A 25,158-nucleotide genomic window follows, 5' to 3' on the forward strand; every position below is an offset into this window, starting at 1 on the left:
CCCAGCCCTGCAGAAACATGGGTGATTCTAGGCCTGCGGAGTCCTGGGAGGATGGGGTCTGATGGCCTGGACAGACACACTCAATTCTCTGCCGTGTGTTCTTGTTGGGAGATGCTATGCTGCGCATGACAGTTGCTGGGGTCCCTGTGGCCACACTCATGCACGCGTGTACATACAGATGCACACGTGGGCACACAATCATACACACATTCTCTCCTCTAGCACCAGGTGTGGCCCGGCACAGCTTTCTACGTGTGCGGTGGGTGTGGGCCTGTGTCCTTCCTCCATCAGCACTTAAGCCTGTGGCTCAGAGTCAGACGGCACCTGGGAGCCTTGGAGGTTGGAAGGACTTACCCAAGGTGGCACAGGCACCAGGGCACAGAGTGGGATGTGCCCCCCCTCCCCTGACCACTCGGCCACTCGCAGGCTCGTACCTGTAGTTGTGAAACCAGTTAATGACGGTGCTGGTTTTCAGGTTGAGCTGGGTAGCGAGTTCTTCAATGGTTTTTGGTGAGGGGTATGGCTTTTGCTGATAGGCTCGTTTGAGAGCTTCCTTCTCTTCTGGTGCCAACACCACGCGAGGTTTCTTCAGCTGATGCTGGGGCTGGGGACTGGCGCCCTGGTTGTAGTCAATGCCCACTGAGGAGGGCTCGCAGGGCTGGCTGTCGCTCACCGAGCTGTGCCTCCGCTTCATGTAGGCTGAAGGAGAGAGAAACTGCCTTAGTTTCCCAGGGGTGCTTGAGGGCAATGATACTGATCAGACATTTATTAGGCACCTCCTAAAGTGCTGAGTACTGTGTGTGAATGCACAAATGAAGGAGAAAGCATTTACCCAGGGCCCCGCCCCCTGCCCAGGGTCCCAGGCTGAGTCTATGGTGAGCTCCACATGGCCAGCGTCTAGAGAATCCAGCCCTCTCCTTCTCCCCGTCATAAACACCGCATGGTGCACTTTCAACAAATCCCAGATCCACATGGGTTTTGCAGACTGTGGTGCCCTGGGCCCTCCCTTTTCCCTGTCAAAGAATGTCACACAGTGGGCAAATAGTTGGAGTGTGGCATGCAGCAGGGAGAGACAGCCGGCATCCCACACGATCCTCGTGTCCCGGGGCATTTTGGCATTGTGGACTCTCCTGCTTACAGGGTGAACATGGAAGAAGACACACAGATCAAGAGGTAGAGTCAGGATCTGAACCCAGGCCCGCTGACTGCCTTGGTTTATGGTGGCTAAGTGACTTTTGGCTTTCCTCTGGTCATGAGGCAAGATTCCAATGGAAATTGATAAACGGTCCTATGCAAGGGTATCGTAATACTGTAATTCACATTCTGTAAAGGACACACCATCTTTACCAACAACGATGTATTCTAAAGTAAAATAAAAGTGAATTTCAGATCATCATTGGTCTTATCTGTTTTTCTTCTGTTTCTACATGGGCTGTTGGGTCACTGAAGTCTCCATAAGAGACAAGACTGTTGCCCATTCAGCAATGATCAGGCTTGAAGAATAGCCCGGGGCATTTGCAAGGGACTTGCCCAGGGAGGACCAGCCAGCCAGCGTCAGAGGCAGGATCTGAACCCAGGTCTTCATGACTGAGGCTGGACAAAAAGGGGATCTCATTATGTTAGCAATCAAATGCTCCAAGACCACGCCTCCCACCAAACAGTTTGGAATACAGTTTCCAAGAGGTGCCCGAGAGCCATGGAACTGGACCATAGCATCTCTGGCTGAGCCCAAACCCTCTCTCGCCCACCTTCTACAGGACGTGCTTAAAACCTCTGGCCTCTTCCAGGGTCTGCTCGAGAAGAAATCATGGAGGCTGGACCAGAGTGGACATGGGGCGACTGTTGTCAGCACCAAGGTGCCATGGCTATGGGGCTTAACCCTTGGGACAGGGGCAGTGTGGCAGTGCGTGGAGCTGGCCTTGGGGCCACCCTGATTCCTCATCTAAAAAATGGCTGATTTAAAGGCCCTTCTGGCTCTAAACTTATGATCGTGTTGGGCCACAGGGTGCAAGAGGATGGTGAGAGAAATCTTATGAAGGACTGGTGATCCAGGCACATTGGGGAGGCAAAGAGGGTTCAGAGATGAGGCTGCAGATAAAGGAAGAAGAAAAATATGCCTCAAGGAATAGAGGCAGCTCTCAACTCTGTGTCTGTTGCCCATTCTTTAGGGGGATCATCTGCTGCAGAAGTTTTTATCTTTGACTGTTTCTTTATTTGATAACTTTCCAAGATTGCAACTCATATTATCAGACTGAAGAGTATCATTAGAGAGGTAAATTTGCTGTCCTCTCACCCCACATCCCTAATCATAGAATGCATTTTCTTTTCTTTTCTTTCTTCCTTTCTTTCAGTGAGCCAATTGGGGTTAAGTGACTTGCCCAGGGGCACACAGCTAGTAAGTGCCAAGTGTACGAGGCTGGATTTGAACTCAGGTCATCCTGACTCCAGGGGTGGTCCTCTATCCACTGCGCAATGTAGCTGCCCCCATAGAATGCATTTTCAAGCTAAACAGAAGTAAATGCCTTTTGGATTATCTGCCGTTTGGGTCAACTATATCTCTCTCTCCATTACTGTGGATAATGGAGACTTGGTTGTAAGCTGCAATTCCTTTTCAAACTTCACAGTGGAGAACCACACTGTGAAGCATCATGTGATGCTTCAATATCACGGTTAGTATTTAACAAGTCAGGCTCCTGTCTCACTTATTGGGGTTGAGTCACGTTCTCATGTCCTGTGCATCCAAGTCACTGTTCAGTATGTAAGGACCATGACTCAGCAGAAGCAGTAACTCTTGACTGCCACAAGGTGGTGCTTGGAGTCCATGGAATGGCCAGGCCAGCACTCAGGGGAATTCCTCGGGGCTGAGCACACTAAACAGAGAAGTACCTGACGTTTTCTGGCCCGTGCACTACAGTGTGAGATCCTTCCACACTCTCTTTTGGTACTGCTCTGGATGGCACTCTGGGGACCCCAATTCTCTGGACATACTCCTCCAGCCCTGCTGAGGACACCACCTTCCTCCTGGTCACCCACATTCAAGGCTTGTTTCTTTTCTTTTTTTTTTTTCCCCGGGGCAATGGGGGTTAAGTGACTTGCCCAAGGTCACACAGCTAGTAAGTGTCAAGTGTCTGAGGCCAGATTTGAACTCAGGTACTCCTGAATCCAGGGCTGGTGTTCTATCTACTGTGCCACCTAGCCGCCCCCTTCAAGGCTTATTTCTATTTCCTAAGTCGGGTTTCCCGGTGAAGGCCCTTGTCACCTCGCACCCAGACTACTGTGGTGGCCCCCAGCCTGGTTCAAGAAGGGCCAGTGGCTCTTGAGAACATCTGAAGGCCTTCCCTGTCTGGCCCCTGGTGACCTCTGTGGCCTCCCAGGGCAGAGACAATGTTTGCAAAGTGCCTGGCACACAGGAAGCAGGACAGAAAGGTTAGCTTTGACAAGTGGGAAGAACACTGGCCTTGGGGCCCATTACTGTGGGGCAGGCAGCTCCCCTCTGAGCTCTGGTTTCCTTGGGGTAATAAGACTTGTTCAGAGCAGCTGAGTCTGAACCTTCCTATGAGTTAGGAAGCCTAACACTGGCACAGGGACATCCTCACAGAATCTCCCTTCGCCGATGAAGTCACAGTGCCTGGCATTAAGTCATGGGTCTGCCAAAAATTTAAAAGAAATATGAACTTGATAGACTTGTTGGTAGAAAATGTTTTTGTTTTGTTTTTGAGGGGGACACTTGGGAAGCTGTAACTGTGAGTGACTGCTTTTGCCATCTTCATTGTTATTATTATTATTCCTTTTCTGTAACCTATGCAGTACAGAATAACAACTCCAATAAACCTCAGTTGTCAGGAGACTGGAAAAGAAGAAGGCCCTGCTGCCTATGGGGCTCCAGCCCAACCCAATCCTTCCTTGTTTTCCCCTCCTCAGCTGGGAGGTGAGAGGGCGTTACTTAATGAATAGGCTTGCAAAGCAGCGGCCTTGGGCCAAGACGGGGCAAAAGGCCCCACCATCTTTCAGACTCTCTCTGACCTTTGGCCAACCTGTGGAAGAACTTCCCGAGATCATACTGCATGGACACACTGCCCCTTGACCCCAAAAGTGTGACGGCACTTTGGTCCTCTTCAAGCCCGAAGGACAATGGCCAACTGACCAAATGAACGCAGGTACAGAATCTGTCATGTACTGCATTTGACACGCAAGCCAAAGGCTCTACAGTGCAAATTTACAAGACTTAAGGACTGAAAACAAACAGTTAACCTGGGAGTAAGGGTGGGTGCTCACCTTTCTTCTCCATCCGCTTCATGTCCATCAACTTTTCCACATTGTTGGGATCGTTCAACCACAGCTGCATCCGGACGAAGGGCTCCCTTCCCTTCAAACTTAGTTTGTGCCAGGGCTTGGGGCGAGCGAGAAGGTCAGAGACAGAGCCTTGGGTGAGCCCCAAGATTGTCTCCCCAAACAGACGCTGACCTGAGAAGCAAGCAAATGGAGGTGTTACCACAGGGGCCCAGTGGGGAACACACAAACCACAGTGGCAGAGGAAAAGGGCATCCACCCTGATCACCCACAATCCCTTCAAAATGGCGGCAGTAAGGAAAGACTTAAATGAGAATGCTGCGCATTAGGTCCCAGAACTGCTAATCCTGAGACCAAGAATGATTTGAAAGAGGGAGAATCTTCAACTTTCCTGGTTACCTCGGAAAATAATTTCAGTCTTTGGGTTAAATTAAGCATGGATTTTAATAACCTTGTTTTTATTCTGTATATCCTGACATATATGTACATGCTGTCCCCTACAGAGAATGTAAGTTCCTTGTAGGCAAAGCTGGCTTCATTTTTTGGTCTTTGACATGCTCCCGGCACCTAGCGGGAGCGTAATAAATGCTCACTGAATGACTGACGGATCCATCACAGGTCATCATGATTTGTTATATTTTGGATACATTAATACAGTGACATGTTTTCTCTGTATGCTCCTAGGGCAGCCCATTGACATGGCCCAGAGGAGGCGCCTGACAAATCCTTGAGGACTGACTGGATTTCAGAGGGAGCTCTGACCAAAGCCATCATCCCCCCTCCACGCACTGTCTAACTTGAGCTCAGAGATGTCAGCAAATGCTTTGGGAAGACCTCTCCCTGTTGATCGAAGTGAGAAGGCTCCTGAGCTCTGCGTGTTCCCCTTCGGCTTCTGGGTGAGATTCTTGGGCAAGCCGAGCAGTGAATATTAGGTGCCCATAGGTAAGAAAAAGAAATGCTTTTTTGATTAGGTGATTTGGAAAAAAACAAAACAAAACGGGAGCAGCCAGTGCTCCTCCCTGGCGTGATCCTCCAGCATTGGCAGAGGTGCTCTCTCGTTTTACAGACGCGCTCTTTCAGGGGGGAGCCGTGGCAAACCTGCCTCTTCCTCCCTGCCGGCCAGGGGGGTGTCCGGCTCTTCATGATCACAGCCCTGAGGGAACTTTAAAAAAATGCCATTCAAAGGCAGAAAAGCATCTGTCCCCTGGATGATGGTTACTCAGCTCCAGGTTAGGAAGGTGCCTACTTAAGCCGTTTCAATGAGAACCAGTTATGCTCTTGACTGCCCGAATGTTAATCTCAAACATGCGTGGCCCATGGAGATGTAGACTCGTCTCTGATGTAGAACAAGTTCTGGGGCTGGTGGAGAGGGGTCAGGGCATTCTTAGAGAGAGGCTCTCAATGGCTCCTTATGACAACACCTTGTGCCGATGGCAGATCCTGCGGCTACCTGGGACTCTTCCCCCTTCAGGCCGGCAGGCCCAGGGAACCAGTGGTGGCAAAAGCCATCCCTAGCCCTTGGAAAGACCCTTACACTCAAGAAAGACGGTGTATAAATAGCTCTTCTCCGTGTGTCTGGCACACCCAGACATTAAGCAAAAAGCAAAAAATCCCCAAACCCAAGTGATTACTCTTCGGAAATTATTTTTATTTCCCTAAGAGGCTTCAGAGAATGCCCATTTCCGTGTTCTCCGCCCCTAAAAGCTCCTGCCTGGCTGCTGCGATGACTGATCACTCTGTGTCTTTGTCCCCAGGGATAAAGGTAATTGTCCTTCCGAGTCAAGTGGCCTTTTCGGATGCAGGAAGGAAGAGGCCTCCAGTGACCACCAGGCAGAGGGGAAGGGGAAGCCATTTCCTCGAGGGACATGCCCGTTGCCGTGTCAAGTCTCAGATGGTATGTTCTTAGGCTCGGAGGCCAAAGGCCACTGGTGTGGGCAGTCTCACCCCACAGTGAAAGCTGGGGAAAATGACTGATGGTGATCTACATGATGGGACACCAAGGCTGGCTCACAGATCTGGCACTGGAAGGGGTCCAAGAGAGCATCAAGTTCAACCTTCTCATCTTAGAGGTGAGGAAACGGAGGCCCAGCAGAGTGATGTGACTTGTCCAGGGTCACCTGGCTAGTGTCAGAGGTGGGATTTGAACCCAGGTCCTTCTGACTCCAGGTCTACCTTGTCCACTGTGTCTTGGGTTGAATGAAAAGACCAAGAAATGTCATCACAGGAAAACACCTCGTCACATCCTCAAATCGTGTCAGGCCCACAGACAGACTCTCTGGTTTTGTGGTCAAAACCGCTGGGGTTCCTGGGTACCTTTCTGCACTTTGATAACTGGGAACAGATGTGTTATGTTTGTGGATGGCAATGGATTTGGAGTCAGAGGGGCTGGGTTCAAATCCACCCGACACTCGGTACTTGTGTGACTGACCAAATTCTCTTCTCGGGCCCTCAGATCTTTCTCTGTAAAAGGAAGGAGTGAGACCAGGAGGCCCCCCAGCTCTCTTCCAAGTCTAAATCTGTGATCCTGATACAACGTCACCAACAGGCTTCAAAACCCGGCATTTTATTAGCCAATGGCGGCTCGTCTCCAAGGTCTTCATAGCTGACGTCCTCTCCCGTCTCTGACACAGGCCCAGGGGAGAACGCCTCCTCAAAGCAGGCTGGCGACAGCCCCTCTGTGGCTGAGACGCTCAGGCAGGGTTTCTAGGGACTCGACATCATGACTGCTGCTTCCTCTCCTATTTCCCTTGGAAAAAGTCAAAAAGAGAAGAAATCTGGCCCCCCCACAGATTCCTGGACAAATGTCCGGCAGCCCATTGAGCTGCCCCAGTGTGCATCCTGCCAGTGTTGAAACAAAGGGCGCTGGCGCAGGAGACTCTGACGTCTGAGAGTTGTCCAGGCGAGCACTTGATTCAGACGCCGTGTCCTCAGGACAGTTGCTTCCAAGTACCTACATTGGCTTTGTCCCAGTGTCGCGCGCACCCTCTGTGGAGTCCAAGGAGGATGCTGGGTCATGTTTGTCTTCCAGACGATGACCACAGGGAGAACCCACAGGAGCCACACCTGATTGACCGACACAAGGGCAGATGGTCCAAATGCCCCAGACCCCAACTTCTTAGCCTGGTCACAGAATATCTGCACTTTCCAACCAGGTGGCTGAGCCCAGGCCCGGGCCCAGATGCCTGATCTTTGACACATTTCAATATGTCCCATGCCCAGAGCATAGTCCGGAGCACCTTCCTCTGGTTTCTACTTTTGGAATTTGTTAGTCATACCATAGGGAACAAAATCCGTGGAAAGAACCAAGTCAAAAATGGCACCCCAATGACCAAAAACAAAAATACCTTTAAGCCCTGTTGGAAATAGGAAAAAGTAAGCAAAAGCATTCTGGGCCCAAGTACTTCTTTTTTTTTTCCTCTCCCTCCCCCCCCTTTTTTTTTTGGCGGGGCAATGAGGGTTAAGTGACTTGCCCAGGGTCACACAGCTAGTAAGTGTCAAGTGTCTGAGGCTGGATTTGAACTCAGGTCCTCCTGAATCCAGGGCCAGTGCTTTATCCACTGCACCACCTAGCTGCCCCCCAAGTACATTTTTTTTTAAGAGAAACCACAAAAATCAGGGAAGAGATTTCACTCCTGTTTAGGATCACAAGCCTTTAGACCTGGGGCCAGAAGAGAGCTCAGAGGCCATCATGTCGTCTGACAGATAAAGAAACTGAGGCCCAGAGCAGGTAGGCAACAGGGAGGCTTATAGGTCTAGAATGGAAAGGGACCTTTGAGAGTGTAGAACCCGACCCCAACCCCCCTTCTACGGATAAGCAAATGGAGAAGCTGAACAACTTGTCCAACATCACATAAGGAATGAGTATCAGAGTGGGGGGATTTGAACTCAGGTCCTGTGATTCCAATAGCCAATGATGCTCCTTCCCTCAGCCAACAGTGTTCTTTCAAACACTCTCCTCCTAAATCTCAAATAAGAAATGCCCTGCGCAGCTAGGTGGCACAGTAGATAGAGCACCAGCCCTGAAGGCAGGAGGACCTGAGTTCAAATCTGGCCTCAGACACTTAACACTTAACGCTTACTAGCTGTGCGACCCTAGGCAAGTCACTTAACCCCAATTGCCTCACCAAAAAAAAAAGAAAAAGAAAAAGAAAAATCCTGTAGGATACCTAGTGCCCCTGGAGGGTAGGCACTGTGTAACCGGTGCTTGTGTCCCCAGAATCCAGCATGGTAATCTGACACACAGTAGGTGCTTAATGAATGCCTACTTGCTGGTTGGCTTCACCAACGAAAGCTCCCAGAGGACAAGGGTAGTTCCACTTGTGTCTCCGCATCCCCAGGGCCTGACCCAAGAAGCTGACCCCGTGTCCTTGCCCCCAGTCATGAAGGACACCGCTTACCAAGGTTATTGTCCGTGAGCACTTCTTTGACCCTCTTGGTGATGCCATATGTGTCCAACTCGGGTGACATGGCGACCAGCTCTTGGATGCTGAGGGCCGAGTGTCCCGAGAGTGGCAAAGGTGTGGCGGGCTGAGAGTCAGAGGCGGGAGTGTCCCCGGGGTCCTGGACTTTTCCGTCCTTACTTGTCTCGATGGCAGGGCACGGCTGCTGCACCAACTCTGTTAAACTCTTCACCGACTCGCTGGAGCTCATCGGGGATTCTGGGGCAGGGCTACAACTGGCCGAGGTCTTTGGAGTGCTCTCTGCAACGGGAATAGGCAGAGCCCTGTTTAGAAGGATTCTTTCCCCAAGTCTAAACTGATTTCACTTATCCTACGAGTAATAATTAACACCTGACTAGAATGTGCGCGTGCGCGCACACACACACACACACACACACACACGAGTCTGCAATGGCTCTGAGAGGTTTACCCTTTGCACATGCAGCATCATAGTTTTCTGACTGATTAGAATAATCTCCTCCTTGCAAAATAAAACAATAACAGCAGCAGAAGAGTCCAACAGAGCTCAGAGATGTTTTCCTAGTTTCACTAATCATATCATCATGAATTATTACTCTTGCAATTTTCTCCAGTGCAGAATGAGGTCAGTGAATACCACGAGAGGGGAATCTTTCCTTTTCTCCATCAGTCACCTGGCTCAGCCCTTCATTTTACAGAAGGGGAAACTGAGTTTTGAGGGTTGAAGGGACTTGAGTGGGCACCAAGCAGTGGAGCAGGGATGTGACCCCCCCCCCCCCCGGCCAAGCTCGAGGCTTTTGCTGCACTCGGTGCCTCTCGTGTGGCCACAAAATGCTTTCTCGATTGGACTTCTGAAAGGCCACACAGGGCTCTAAGTGTTGGAGTGCTTGATCCTTTCTTTTTTCTAATTAACAAAAATTTGGAACCCAACCAGGGCCAAGGAAAAGGAGAATTTCCATGTACCCTGTAGAATGGGGGAGGGGCTTATAATCCAGCTAGGAACCTCTATGATGTCCTTATTGTGTTTGTCCTTTTCTTTTTGCATCGCCTACACTTCCCAAGGGATGCAGCATCCCTCCCCTTTCTCTCTCCCAGAAAGCCATCTCCCTTAATCAAGAACAAGAAGGGGGTGAGGAGTTCCGCAAAACAACCTCTCAAATGAGAGGGCTCGTAACACAGATAGTGAGTAGCAGAGGGAGAAGGTGGCATTTACCTCGACATCTAGAATTCCTCCTCCTGCCCCATGCTCGTCCCCTTCAGATCTCTCTAGATCCCTGTCTCATCCCCTCTATTAGAATGTAAGCTCCTTGAGGTCAGGGACTGTCTTTGTCATTTTGATTTGCCCAGTATGTGGCATGCCGTATTATGAAGAACAGCTAGGTACTCAATCAATGCCTCTTGACTGATTAAGGAGAAGAGAGAACACACTATACGGAGCACTCCCTTTATCTCCATGGGACTAGAGAATACTCCCCTGGGCAGGACGGAGTCAGAATTTGGAGATGATCTATTCTGGGACACAATAGAACGGCAACTATCTCCCAAATACTATAACACTCAGTGTCTAGTCACCCCAGAGACAGAGCACAATCAAAATAAAATAGAGGTATTTAAAATGATAAATACTTTTATTGTATTGTGTCCGACAGTCACATAAAGCCATCCCCCCACCTGGGTAATTGGATTTTTAAAAAACTGGTTATGAAAGATGGAAAGGAGAGAGAGATCTAAAAGCTAGGTACGGTCTACATAAATCTTTAGGGCAATATGAATCCTACAAATCTGATTTCTTTTCTCTGCTCACCCCTGGGTCATCATACAACTGAATATAAAACCCAGCAAATGTTATTTTTGTATCAGCAGCAGCAAAGGAATTGTACTGTAAATTTGCCCTGATTCACCCATGCGAGGGACCAATTTGGCAGACCATCCATCTTGCTCACTGTATACTGTCAGGGATGGCATGAATTCCCTACATGATAAACAGATTTCTTTGCAGGTCTGTGTCCTTTAACCCACAGCAAGGTCAAAATTATGGCTGCCTGGCTAATAAACCGGCCTGGACTGGTTCAGGTTCCTTCTAATTCTGTCCCTGGTGCCAGCTTAAAGAAATCGCAGCAAACCACCCGAGCAGCTGTAAATTTCCCCTACTTCTTGCCATCCAAAGCCAGCGAGCCGCTCCCTGGATCCTACGGTGGGCAAGGCCCCAGAGGACAGAAGGGGAGTCTCCGCTATCAATCCTGCAGCCTCCCTTTTTCACAGGAGCCTTCCCCCGGCCCCAGCCGTGAGGAGCACGGTGCGCCCCAGCCCGCGCCGCAGTGTTTAGAAAATGCTGCTGCAGAAGCCACTGGCAGGGCCTCTGCCGGCCCTGATGGGGAGGTAATTTATTCCTTAACAGATGTGGGCACATGCAGCCTTGTTCCCGACGTCTATTTTCAGGTCATGGGGAGCGCAGTCAAGCCCACATTTTTTGATAAGCATGGACAGATGCGACAGAACACTGACTCCTGCACACAACGGGCACTTAGAGACAATCGTTCTTTAGAAAGCCATTTAAAGCAACCGCACAGCGGGGGGCTGGGGGGGGCACGGCCAAGCCAGTACCGTTAGCTGACCCTCTTCATGGGCCTTGGGGCTCCAGGGAGCACTCGTGGTCCAGAGGGAACAAAGACACAAGCGAGAAAGGACTGGGGAAATGGACCCTTGGACCATCCCGATGCCAAAGATGGGTTCTGAAAGGGTGGGCCCTGTCCCACTTTTGCTCTTCCAACCCCAACTCTGGGAGAAGCCAAAGAGGGCCCAGGGCTTCCATGACCATATGTCTGAGCTGAGGCTTGGAGGCACCCACTCCCCTTGGGGTCATATGTTCTAGGCCAGGGCTTCCACTTTTTCCACTTGTGACCCCTTTTCACCTGGGAAATTTTCCCACGCCCCTGGCTATGTGGGTATATAAAATAGGCGTGCACAACCTCTTAATGCTGCCAGATTTCTCACAACCCCCACATCGGGCTGTTGGCCCTGTGTGGGGTCACAGCCCACAATTCAAGAAGCCAGGCTCTAGATCACAGCTTCTCCCTTGGGCAGCAGGCTTCAGCATCATGGTTTTTTTTGTTTTTTTTTTTTTAGGCAATGGGGGTTAAGTGACTTGCCCATGGTCACACAGCTAGTAAGTGTCAAGTGTCTGAGGCTGGATTTGAACTCAGGTACTCCTGAATCCAGGGCCGGTGCTTTAACCACTGCGCCATCTAGCTGCCCCAAAACAGACACCATTTATTTATAGGTGGTTTTCGTTATGTTGCTCTAATTGGCATTTTCTTTATGTTAGTGGCTCAAGCCACAGTCACTTTCCAGTCTTTTTTTTTTTTTTTTAAGTGAGGCAATTGGGGTTAAGTGACTTGCCCAGGGTCACACAGCTAGTAAGCTGTTAAGTGTCTGAGGCTGGATTTGAACTCAGGTCCTCCTGACTCCAGGGCCGGTGCTTTGCCACTGCGCCACCTAGCTGCCCCAGCATCATGGTTTTTAATGTAGGGGTCCCTGAATTAGTGGGACAAACCACAGAGAGGTCTCAGGGGTGCAAAGGGCAAAAGGATATTTACCGAGGACTGAAAAAGCCAGGCATTCCTCCCAAAGGAAAGAGGAAGAGAAGGGCTTTAAGAGGGCCTATATTTTATTTAAAAGGCACTTTGCACATTTCTTTTCCCTTTCAGAAAAAATGACATTACTGTCCTACCAAAAAAGAATGGGGGGGTGGGGGAGGGGGCAGGCCCTGGGTCGTACGGCTATGAGGAATACCAAGGATGACGCTCTTGCCCATGCAGGTGGGGCCTTCTCTGGGCCATGCACGGCCTCAGAGAGTGGCCCCACGGGCAGAGCCCTCACCCAGAGTCAGCCATCTTTAAATTCAGGGCAGCATGGGAGCTAGTGCTCACTGACTCGGGAGTCAGGGGGCCTGGGTTCCAAACCCACCTGTGAGGCTCGCTCGCTTGCTGCCGTGTGAGCTGGGGCAAACCTCTTCACCTTTCTGTACCTGTTTCCTCATCTGTCCTAAGAGAGTGGGAGCAGGGGGTCTCCGAGGTCTCTTCTCCTCTTCTAGTTTCCAGGGAACTACTGATTATCTCAGGCCAGAAGATGATTATTTGGAAAATCATGGCCCAAACTTGGGTCTAGGCCAAGGATGGGCACAGGGGATTTCCAAAATCGTGAAGCCACACCTGACCGAGCAGGGACTCAAAAGGCCTTTGGCTTTCCCACACTGCCCCGCAAACGTCCTTCCTGCCCTCCCCTTTCAGACTGAGGACAAGTGCTAGCCTCTCTCTCAAAGGGCATCTTCCAGCAGGTGGGACAGGGGCTTGCTTCTAAAAGACCTTTCCCTCTGGGCTCCAGCCTGACTGCCAATGCTCTGAGGGAGAGGGAAGGGAGCCGGAGCCCAGCCAGCCACAAAGAGCCTCCTCTAGCAGGCCTGAAACCCAGCTCTGCTGGGCCTGGAGGGAGAGCGGTCCCAAGGTGGGCGACCAGGATGCCCCGGAGGGACTGGGCACTGGATGCCTCACTGTGTTCCCTGATCTCCTCAGACAGTGGCATCTGCCATGGGGGCCTGGGGGCTCCTGGGGCACAGTAAGGTAACTCCACATACATAGCATCTGCTTTGTGACTAACACTTGCAAAATCTTGCCAGAGAGTTAGTTTGCCTGTTTCAAGAACCCACAACCCAGCTTCCTCCTCCCCTGGCTTTATCATTGTCACAAAAGTGTCATTTCCCTTTTCTTTTCCCCTTGTTTTCCCCATCTCTCCTCCTCTTTTCCCTTCCACTCCTTCCCTCCCCCTTCCCCTTCCCTCTTTCCCTTCCTCTTCTCCCTTCCTCTCCTTCCCTCTTCTCTCCTCTGTGATTCCTGTAGATGAAATTTCTGCAAGACTTCAAATCGGCCTGCGCAGGGTTGGGCGGGGGCTCAGACCCCCGGGCACAAGCTGGAGAAACGTTGGCACGCATCTCCTGCTGCATTCCGGGGCTCTAAAAGGATTAGGGAAACGAGATCGCAAAGGGAGCCGGCGGATGTCAGCTGCCTTGAGTGTTCAGCAGCAGCCCCTGCAAAGCCGGCCTAGCGCCATGGTCAGCGCCCAGTCTCTGCAGCTTATCCGCCTGATTGAAGTGTCCGGCCCCAGCCTCTATCTGGGTAATAATAACCTAAATTCCATTTAGCGTTCATTTGAGCAGTCAGGATAAAGTCATTTCCTATTATCTCCCCACTGTGTAAAAAACAGCTTGGAGGTAGGAAGTCAGCACGCATTTTCACCAAAAAGTCATTATTGTAAGTGACATTTTTACTGCTGGCACGCCATAAGGCACACTGTGCATTCAGAAGGACAAGTTGCTGAAACAAAATGACAGGGTACGCCGTGACATTCTGACAAGAACCCAAACATTATTTAACTGGCGGTCTGGTCTGGCGCCCCACTCGTCAGCTGTCCACAGCCCAGGCTCAGGTCCATGCAGGCCGGGCCGGGAGGTGCTGAGCCGTGGAGGAGCTGGGGATGGCGAGGAGGAAGGGAAGGAGGGAGGGAGGGGAGCAGGGGATGGTGAGGAGGGAGGGTGGGAGGGGCCTGCAGGAAGGATGGTGGCAGCACCTCACGGGGCATCTCAGGTCTCAGGGGTCTCCACTGACTCTGAACATTTTAGAACGGGAAGGGGCCTCAGTCTTGTCTCCCTAGGATAACCAGACAAAGGGTCATCCAGACTTTGTTACGGAGAGTTCCAAGTCCTTTCCCCTCCCTGGGTCTCAGTTTCCCTATTTGTGAAATGGGAGGGTTGGATGAGATGGCCTCTAATGTCCTTTTCAGCTCTGGATCAATGGTCTTAGTTTTTGAGAAGCAGCACAGGGCAGGGGAGAAGGCCCAAATCCTGTGCCAGGCACTCACCAGTTGTGTGACGTTGGGCAAATTTCTAAGCCCTATGCGCCTCATTTGAAAAGTGGGGGCAGGGATGGAGTTAGACTGAAGGTCCTGGAAGGTCCCACCGGGCACTAACTCTATGTATACTCGGATCTCCCGACATCCTGCCCACCATCTCTAGGACCGTCCCCATCCTGGCTGTCCTCCTCTGGACCCTCCTCTTGTCCGTGTTCTTCCTACATTCTGACCCACTGGTTCAGTGGCCTCATGATCTCTACTAGTATCACCAACGGGTGACATCAGGGCACGGAGATGACCAGGGTGGGTTCTCATCAGCTCTGTCAGTGGAGCGACCACTGGGGCAGGGTCTGCCAGGAGCCCCCATATAGGACTGTTCTGGATCTGCCTCCATCAGTGAGGCCAAAGCTAAGGGGCTGCGATCTGCTACTGAGGAAGGACCACCAAGCCACAGAGAATGACAGACCCCGGAAGTCCTGAAGCCACAGGAGAGGAAGACCAAACGGCACCACAGGAAGTGCTTTTGTTTCTGGGACAAATGGGCGCAAAGGAAGTCCGAGCAATGCTTTACTGTCACCACACACCTATGACATCTTTCCATCAGTGTGAGTGTAGCCTCCCGACATGCCACGGGGCAAGGCACAGTTTGGGGGCTTTTTCCTAAAGGGGCATTTGTGAGCCTCACACTCTTGACTGAAATAACGAGGTTCCCTGTACCAAAGGTGAAATGCAACAGTGATCTGACCCACTCTGGAGAGCTAATAAATCAGCAAGGCGCACTGAGCACAGTCATGCAATAAAATCCCCCTACAAGACTAATTAATATCACAAATCTATGAGCACCATTTTCCCCTCCCAGGCTGGGCATTTAATGGATTTACTATCAAAGACAGAGCCGCACTTTTAAAAGTTCTAGGACGAGAGCTACAAATTTCACACATCTACATGCGTGTGTGTATAGAGTCCACCACAATGCATTTCCATGTCTACATATCACCATACATTTCAGCTGGAACCAGTATCTTTATGCTGTTAATTCTGGTGATGACACAACTATCTGTAATGTCTGAAATAGAATCTTTGCACATTTCAAAAGATGCCATTAAAAAATCCACAAGCTTCCTGTTTCTGGTTTCCCATTTTGGACCCCTCTGGCTGGCTCAGCCTTTCTTTGTCACTCATGTTAAACTCCCCACCTTTTTCCTAGCTAGAAACAAATTACTTAAAGGTACAAAGCCCTAAATAGAGTTAATTGAAAGAAAAGGCTGGCCTGTCAATCACAGTTATCATGGATTTTCCTCCATCGATTGGGCCAACATGAGCCAGCCACATCACTGCCATGAGCGGTAGAAATGAATAAATAAAAGAATATAGCAAGGAACAGGTTGGCAAAACATTGGAAACAGGAGTTTGACCAATAAAAAGCCATATTCTCATCTGTGTTTTTACATGTGTGCTATCTCTTGAACTTGACTGTAAGCATCATGAGGACAGGGAATGCGCTTTGTAATATTTTGTATACTCTGAGCTTTGTACACAGTGTGTGCTCAACCAACGATTATCGATTAAGAAACTCTGGGAAAACTAAAATGGCAGGTTGGTAAAAAACAGGCTTGGCTTGGCACGGCCTACCACAGGCCACAATAAGTTTGATAGGATAATTAACTAAATTTAAAAAGTAACACCACTAAAGACAGGAGGAAAATGGGTTCTGTCTCAGAACTGTGGCTCGAGGCTGGATCTGTAACCAGAAGTTACAGAGAAGGCATTATGCAAGTGAAATGCTTTTGCACAAAGTGAATTCAGTGGGAAGAAGAAGAAAAGACATGGACTGGAGGAAAAAAAGTCTGACATCAAAGTCTGTATCGTATTGATACAAACTGCAAACTCAACAGCCATTCCCTTATAGAAAAGTGGTCAAAGGGTGTGAACAGACAGTTTTCAAAAAAAAGAAAAGTAACGATAATCTACGAAGTGCTGAATTGAAAGAATCCCGAGCTTATCTCATCCGCCTGCTGAATGAGCCCAGGTCAGAAAACCGGACCATTGGTAGGGATGTAACAAAAACAGGCACGCTAACTCAGTGCTAGCGAAGCTGTGCAGGGACTGGAATCAGGCAAGGGGAAAAAGCAAACAAACGACTTACACCACGCACCTCCCGGCTAGGACGCTGCACGGGAGGTCAGAGTCGCTGGGTGTTTTTGCTCGTTTTGATTGTCTCCTAAAATCATTTTTGGGTATAAGGGCTGGCTCTCTGGGAGTAGAGAAGCAAGGCACTTAGTGAGAAAGGTGATGCAATAAAAACAATTTCTACCCTTTGGACCCCAAAAAGTTGCTGACAAATAGAAAAAGAATCACCTCTGTGAAATAAGTCATGGCGGCATTGTCTGTAATAGCACAAAGTGAGAAACTCTACCATGCCCAGTGACTGACTGGAGATTGGCCAAATAAACAGGAATGCAAGAGGATGAACGATTCACAGAAACGGAGGCACAGAAGACCTGTGAGAATGATGTTGAGTGAACAGAGCAGAAGAGGAAAGAATTCCACATCCAAGAGCTACAACCATGCCAATGAAGACAACTTTACATGACAATAAATTTTGAGAGAAAAACCCTGCTCAAAGTTGTTGATAACTTAGAAAACGCACATCCATCCTGCCTTCCACAGAGAGAAAAGCGTCAAAGGGACAAGCAACAGTAATAGTTTTCAGGGATTGTGGAAGAATTAGTCCTGAGCACAGAGTGGAGTTGGGTATGCTGTGTTGGGACTAATTTTGCCAATCAATCTTCGTTGTCCAAGAAAATGGGCTATGAAACATGCCCCAGAGTACGGCATGGGGAGCCCCCTTATTTTTCTCACTCTGACCCGCCTTGCTCCAGTTAAAAAAAAAAAAGATGACCCCATTTGAAAAAAAAATTCCCTTGACTCTGCATCATTTGAGAAATTCCAAGTTTACTTTAGAAGCTCTTAATGAAGGTTGAAGATATAATTTCAAGGCTCCTAATCCAAATGAAGAATTTTAATAATCCTTGTGCGCTTTGCTCTGACTACAGCTGAAAAGCTAGCGTGTCCCTCAGAATATCCACACTGAACTGGCTAATCAATTGGAGGGCATGTATTAGTCTGAATAAAAATTTGCCTTTCATGAATCAGTATCTTTCCCATGGCTCTTTTCCAAGCTTGTAACCAAACTTGAATGTCAGAAGCAGGATTTGGAAATATTAAAACTCCAAAGCCCCATCCTAAATAAAGCCACAAGCTCATTTTTATACCCAATACACACTGGCAACATTTCTGACGCTCTGCACTTTTGAACCCAGTGGGTGCCACTTCAATAACAGATTCTTGCCTCGTTACCAGATTCTCTCAAAGTCCACGCTGATTTAGTAACGACACTTTCAAATTATCCTCAATAACCTTATTACTGAACCAGCTGTGTGTATGAACACTTAACTGACACGTTCCTATGTTAAGCAAAAAACCCTTTCATGTAAATGGTCTAAATATATATTACTGAAATGTGGGGGAAAAAACCCCCATCCAGTTCAACTGCTTTGCTGTAATCAAAGATTCATCACTGGAGGTACGTGTGTGCACATGTGCGCGTGTGCACATGTGTTGAGAGACAGGAGTTCCATTTTGAGAAGTCCCTGCTTTTCTGCTTCAAACAATCTCTGTTCCTCATTTTGCCAACCTCCATGATCTCAGCCAGTCAAGCTTAGACTCCTTAGACAAGAGAGCTTATTCTTTCGGTTTCTAGCAGCCTGAAAAAACAAAGGTTTAATGATAATAATAAAAATCCCAACCAAACCATTCCCAAACTTTTATGGATGCCTATGGATCGCAACCCCCTTGGAACGAGAGCTTCAACTAGATGAAACAATGTCCAAATAATTACGAAACATCCTTTCCCCCACTAACCAATGCCAAGTGCCGTGGGCAACGATGCTTGGCTTAATGACAGAATGTCTTTTCCTTTCAAAAAAAAAAAAATCAAAGGTGCCTGACCCTCTCTCATGTTGGGGTAGTGGGTTGCCTTCCATCCATCTCTCTTTTAAAGCCTAAGCAGCTGAATGGCCCGACCTGGCCCATTACTGGACTCGGCCATTCTGTTCTCTGGGAAGAGCCCTGGGCTAAGGTATGGAAACAGTGACATTTACATTACAGGCAACAATATTAGGCAAGCTATTAAGGTACATTACTTTACACATCCTCATAATCTCTCCATACTGCTTTACTTAATTTGTGATAAAATTGTTGAAAAAGGGGCACTTAATGTAGGACAGTCAGTAAAAGTAATTTATCATCTTCTCGCTTCACTGCTCACGTTATCAGCGAGCTCATTTGCAGCATTCATCATGCAATCAGCCCATTATTTGCATATTAATCAGGCAGTGGACCGTGAACGAGCTGCATCCCAGCCAAACGCTGCCCCATCTCAGGAGGGACACTCAGTAATTATCATACATCAGTGTTATGATGTGGTAATTGATTATAACATCTTTCTGTGGCCCCTGGGGAGGCCCACTGCCAGCCTAGCTTCAGGCACCAGGGGTGGATTTCTCTTCTGAAAACCAAAGAAATTATCGCTGTCCTTTAAAAGAAAAGCGGAGGGGGGGGGGCAGAGGGTGTGCTGCTTAAGGCCTTCCTTGCCAACCCCCCTCCTGTGTCAGAGATGAGACCCGGCTGCTGGGCGGGGGCCTCACTCATCCTCCCCTTGCTCCTCCTTCTGGATCCAATCTTTGTGGGAGCAGAGATTGCTTACATAAAACACTTCCTCCATCACACCAAATAAAATGTCGAAACCTCGCTACCTTGCAGCGGTAAAGGTAGCTGACAAAGGCGGCTCGGCAGCTCTATTTAGGGGCCAAATGACAGGCTAATTTTGGTCCCCTCGTAAAGGACAGACCCAACATCTGCCTTTTCAGACTCAGGCTATATTTAGGAGACCGGCTCTGAATGGAAGAACATAAAATCGAGATCGAGTTAAAGAAAGGAAACCAAATGGGAGAAGAGAGAGGGGCAGAAGACAGTTTCCCCAGTCTCCCTGTGCCAGCCATGGCCATGCCAGGCTAGCCACGGCCGTGCCAGCGGATGAGCAGACACACTCAGGGGATTCAGTGGCACTCCCAGGAGCAGTATGGGCTCTGACCAGGTTCCTATGCCAGGCTGGGGGTGGAGGAAGCAAAAGCAACATTTTTCACAGAGATCGAGTGATTAAGGAGGAATCAATGGGGGTGGAGGGGATGGGAATGGGGGGATCCCCTCCCCAGATATGGCTCCCTCTAAAATAACAAGGATATTCTAGAGGTGGGGGAAAGCGCCCTCAGCTATGTAGCATCTTCTTCAGGTTTTTTCTTTTCTTTTTCCTTCTTCTTCAGATTTCTATCAGAATGCACTTTAAAGAACCAAGTCAGCCCGAAGCTCGATAATGTCAGAGGTCTTCTCTCTATTTATTATCTGCCAGCCCGACATCAGCTTTAAATGCAGAAATTTCATCAAATTAGGCAAGATGCAAGCATCAATTTATTGTGGGGTTTTTTGGGTAGTTTTTCCTTTCCATTGAAACACAAGGCACAGACACAAGGTAACTGAGGATACCTAATTTTCCAGTAATTGTCTGTTTTGTCTTGTCAGAACTGATTTTCTATATTTGTCAACTACAACATAGCTCCTTGTAATCTAAATATGATTTAATTACTTGTTTTGAGGTGTAATCTCGGCTGCTCTTCAGGATGCAGTGCTTATTTTCTAAAGAGCAGTTTGGGGGGATCTGTTCTTCACTCACAGTTCCAGGCCCTCATCAGGGGTGGGCAAAGGATCCTATTCCTTTGGCTGGGAGCCCAAGATGCTGCCCAGGCACTCTGGGAGGCCTTGGACAAGCGTGACCCTAGGGCAGTCAGCGGAGGGACCCAGGATATCCTGTGTGGCACCCCAACAACCCCTTTACTTCACCGTGAAGTACGTGAGCTCCCTCCACAACACTCGTAGCTGGGGCATTATGAAGTGCGGCAGCCCTGAGGGAGGCCCAGCTAGCCAAACCTGTTCCTGAGGCCATATTTGGAGGGAACTTTTATTTAGGAATTGATGGAAAGTAGGGGCCAAGGGGATATGAAAGAAGGAAAAGGAAAGTATGCTCTTTTGGAAGACCCAGGTTCAAATCCTGCCCCTGCCCCTGCCTAGTTGGGCCTGCTTGGGTTCTAAGCTATCCAGCCCTTTTTGGCTCTTGTTCCTGAGGGGGATGGACAAGATGGCACAGAGGTCCATGCAGGTCTTGGTCTGTGAGTCAGTGATCCTGTGAGCTCTGAAGCCCCCTCCTCAAGCTGCTTCCTCTGATAGGTGGGGAGGGGAGAGCAGGCCCAGAATTGAATCCAAGTTTCCCGGCTCACAAAATCATGTTCTTTCCACTATAAGCAGATCTTTGCAAGAAGACTTGGGGAGATCTTTTGGAAATGTCCATTTTAAGTCACGCTAGAAATCAGAGGCTGAGAAATGGATGGGACCCCCTCATTCCTGCTGTCCTGCCTTATGGAAAATGAGGCCCAGACAGGGGGTCAGGCACCCATAGGGGGCGTGGAGGGGGGTTTGACTATGATGCCTTAGCCTCTCTGGACCTGCTCCTTCATCTGAAAAACAAGGGGCTCAGACCCCACGACCTCGGAGGTCCCTTGTCCTCTCCACGGCCCCTCCGACACGACGTCCCAAAGCCGGCTAATCCCACATCAGAAATCCTTTCCTCTCCTTTTCTACCTCCTGGGTGATGTCCCTGGCTCTCCAGACTCGCTCCTGGAGCTGCTGGCCCCACCTATGCTCATGTTGCCATATCAACCTTAAGACCAACTACAAGCAGCTCAAGCCTTCCCGCCAGGGTGAAGGCACTTCACAGTCCCCCGGAGCCGAGGGGGAGCCCACCCAATGGCAGCAGTCAGGACTGGCCCCTGAGGACTGACCAATGAAACCATGAAGCCCTCACTTTGCTCAACACTAAAATAAGCCATTTACTGTAAGCAGCTATATTTATCTATTCCTTGGGAGGACTATTTTAGTCTGTACAGTGAAGAATTGAATCCTGGGCACACAGACTTCTTGTGGGCTGGATCAGTTAACAGAACAGCTCTTTCAGGAGGCAAGCTTTTTGGAGGTTATGCCTTAAGATATGTGCAGGGAGATTTGGGGAGCCTGCTCGGGTTTGGGTCTTGTTCTTATTGTTGTTGTTGTGTTTTTTTTTTTTTTTTGTCAAATCTTTGTTGCTTGAGAGAAAAAACCCAAAGCATGTCGCCAAGCTCTGTGTCACGTTCAAAGGGCCGCCCGCCTCCGGAGATGCCTCCGCAGGCTCTGCAGGTGCAGGCGGCTCCAACAGGAGGCGAGGGGAGGCCGGGCTCTGCGCCGGCCGCCCCCGCGGCACAGAAGGAGAGGAGACGGAAGCTTCTCTGCTAGTCCTCCCTCTGGGGGCTCACAGGGTAGCTGTCCAAGGACCAGATTTCCCCGTTTTCCAAAGTGAACAGCTAGGCTGGCTCTCTGGGAACCATTTTCAAGTGGTTTCCAAACATGAGTTAACGTAGCCAGGAGCTGTTTTATTTATGAAAGGGATGAATTCTTGAAAAGCTGCACGTCGTGAGAGTCTGAAAATGAAATGCTTTCTTGTGTGTATGCTCGGAGCTGCTCTCTAGGACACTAGGCTCAAAGGAGGCAAAGGGAGGTTCCTCAACTCAATGAAGCCAAAGGTTCGTTCCCCACGCCCGCCCTTCAGTGCTATAAAATGGGGGTTCAGCTGCAGTGGCCCTGTAACACAGGAGCCAAGGACCGCAGAGGGCATCAAGCCCAGTGCCTTCATTTTACAGAGACAGAAACTGGGGCTCAGAGAGAAGTGGTTAGCACAGGGTCACAGAGCCAGCCTCCGCCAAACATGACAACGCTGACAGGGCAGACCTGGTCAGGGGCAGCTCATCTCAGAGCTTCTCAGTAAAGCCTCCGGCCCCTCAAAAAAGGCCTGTTGGGTGAGGACTGCCCCTTAAACCTGCTCCCCTAACAGAATGGAAGTTCACCTGGTGACTCAGTACAGTGCCAGGAATCAGAGACCACACATGGGACCTTGGAGAACACCGGCTTGAGCCTCAGCATTCAGAAAGATGGGGTGAGTGGGGTTCAGGGATGTGGCCTGACTCACTGACAGTTTCATGGCTCGTCAGTGGCAGCTTCTAACGAGGGGAACCCAAAAGGACTCAATCCCAGCCCAGGTGCAGCTCTTTGGCTCTTTCCTTAAAATGAGTCTCTCTGGAGGTCTCCCCCGCCCACTGAACTAGCCAATAGCAGGGACCCACATTCCTGAGGGAGGAGAGATCCCAGGTCATAGGGTCAGTCACCAACCCAGAACACAAAAAGATGCACTATGGGATAAATATACTCTAAGTTCGAGCAAAGTTAGTTTCCCCTTGAATAAATATGAAGGAAGCTCCTTTTGGGAAGAGATTGTTTCTTTGTAACAATAACAAATTGGTGCAGCTAGGTGGCACGGTGGATAGAGCACCGGCCCTGGATTCAGGAGGACCTGAGTTCAAATCCAGTCTCAGACACTTAACACTTACTAGCTGTGTGACCCTGGGTAAGTCACTTAACCCTAATTGCCTCACCAAAAACCAAACCAAACCAAAACCAAACCAAACCAAAACCAATAACAATAATAATGATGATAATAATGATGTCATAAGTCTTTGTAACTTTGGTAGCTGGCACAATGTCTGGCACACGGTGGCGACTTAAGTGCTAGCTGATTGGCCAAGCCTCAGGGACACAACCTCCAAACCGAGAATCTGAATCCAGTCTTCCTGGCTGCCAGTCCCTTCTCCAATGAGTGGAAAACATTCTCAGGTCCATAGAAAACACAAGTCAGATGAGACTTTTTCCTTCCACTCACTCATTTATTGCTTTCTATTTTTTAGTTCAGTTCCTATTTTGTTACCATTATTTAAATGACAAAAAGATCAATTTCTAAACATGTGACATTCAAGGGAAAAGGAAGAGATGATTGTGAACTTCATTATGTTTCTCTCCACTCTCCAAAAGGTCAAGTGGAATGGAGGCCCCCCCGCCCCGACTACTCTAAGAACACGGGGACCCTCTTTGGTCAAAACCTGCTTTTCACGGCAGAGAACCTAATGATTCTCTGCTGCACGAGCTGGCCAAGCTTCAGTCCACTTCTGAGGAGCTGCTGCCTGTGCTGTGCTTGATAAACGGTCTAAAGGAAAAGAAGAGAAGACCCAAACCAAATCGAGGCCACCCCATGGGATTCCCAGGTTGATTTGGCCAAGACTAACTTTGCAGAGGGTCTTGGATACAGAACCCCACAGCACAACAAACAATAATTGGGTGATTATTAGCATTTGCCCAGATGGAGGGTTGTTTTTTTTTGGAGGTGGGGGGCAGGGAGCTGGTCCTAATAATCAAGGTCTTTGTTGTAGTGCTCAAAGGGTACAATCTGAGGAGGAGCCTCCTGAGACGAGGCTTTTCTGGCCAAATCCTGGCCACAATAATGAAAGCTGTGGCCCCCAGAGAGACTGGCCACAGCCTTTGGGATGCCTTCCAAGGCCCAAACCAAGGTGCTCTGGACATTCGATGCTCTTGACTTTATAAGGTCACAGAACACACTCCCACAGTCAAAATGTCAGGGAAATGGCACAGGAGGAGACCACACATGCTGGAGATAGATTACAGCAGCTGTCTTCTCAAAGGGCCAATTCAAAGTCTACTGATTGAGAGCAACTGCATAGGGCACAGCTGAGCCCCCGGCCGGCCTGGGAAGGCGGCTGCTGGGGGGCACCCTGGAATGGGCAGCTCCTGATTGAAGCGTCAATAAGATGAAGCTATCTGATGATTAATCCAGGGGGAACGGGACATCATTTCACGGGCACCGTCTGCAGTAATGCATTTGCATATGCTCCCTAAGATGGTACAGTAACGGCTTGTTAGTTACAGTAATGAAATGCTCAGCTATGGAAAAGTTACAGAGCTTAGTCTATTTGGCAATCGTTCGCTATCATTTCTCTGTAATGACTAACGGTGCAACCAGTATAATCTTTGTTCTCCCCCCATCCGCCCCCTTTAAAAATTCTGGTCTCCTGCCTCATTCTTCCCTTCCCTAGGGAGGGTGGAGATTAATCAGCCCCGGTCCTGTGAACTGGAAATGGGATTGAAGGAATGTTTTGAGCTGCCCTAAACAGATCTTTGGATTTTTTTTCCTAAAAATGGGCAGAGCAAATGATTTCAGGCAAGACTCTGATTTTAAAGCCCGGCCCTAATTGCCCCCCTCCCTGCTCTCATCTGTTCCCTTGAGCATTCCCATTGCTAAGCAGCATGAGGTTAGGAATGATGGATGAGACGCAGGACGCAAGACAAACAAAAGGGAGGCTCAGACAATCCCCTAGGAGCACCTGCAGCTGGATGTTCCAACGAGGTTTTCCACACTGGCTCACAAGACTAGCCTGGATACAGACCGAGTCTCTGCCTCTCCTTTGGGGTGCCACAAAGCCCCCACCAAACCTCAGGG

The 25,158-nt window shown here is 49.4% G+C and overlaps 1 protein-coding gene across 6 annotated transcripts in view; it reads right to left on the minus strand.

The window, feature by feature from the left end:
* Positions 1–25,158, minus strand: part of CUX1 (cut like homeobox 1) — a 423,932-nt gene that overhangs the window by 58,192 nt on the left and 340,582 nt on the right. For 3 of the 6 annotated variants that reach the window (XM_043964598.1, XM_043964597.1, XM_043964596.1), the window contains exons 21-23: positions 8,688–8,990; positions 4,276–4,464; positions 435–699 (exon numbers count right to left, since the gene is read on the minus strand). The exons of 2 other annotated variants lie outside the window; for them this stretch is intronic. In XM_043964598.1, coding sequence (XP_043820533.1) covers positions 435–699; positions 4,276–4,464; positions 8,688–8,990 — 757 coding nt within the window. The remainder of the gene's footprint in view (positions 1–434; positions 700–4,275; positions 4,465–8,687; positions 8,991–25,158) is intronic. One more of the 6 variants, XM_043964599.1, reaches the window with a different exon arrangement.

Source organism: Dromiciops gliroides, chromosome 4 (genome assembly GCF_019393635.1).
Source record: "Dromiciops gliroides isolate mDroGli1 chromosome 4, mDroGli1.pri, whole genome shotgun sequence".
Lineage (NCBI taxonomy): Eukaryota > Metazoa > Chordata > Mammalia > Microbiotheria > Microbiotheriidae > Dromiciops > Dromiciops gliroides.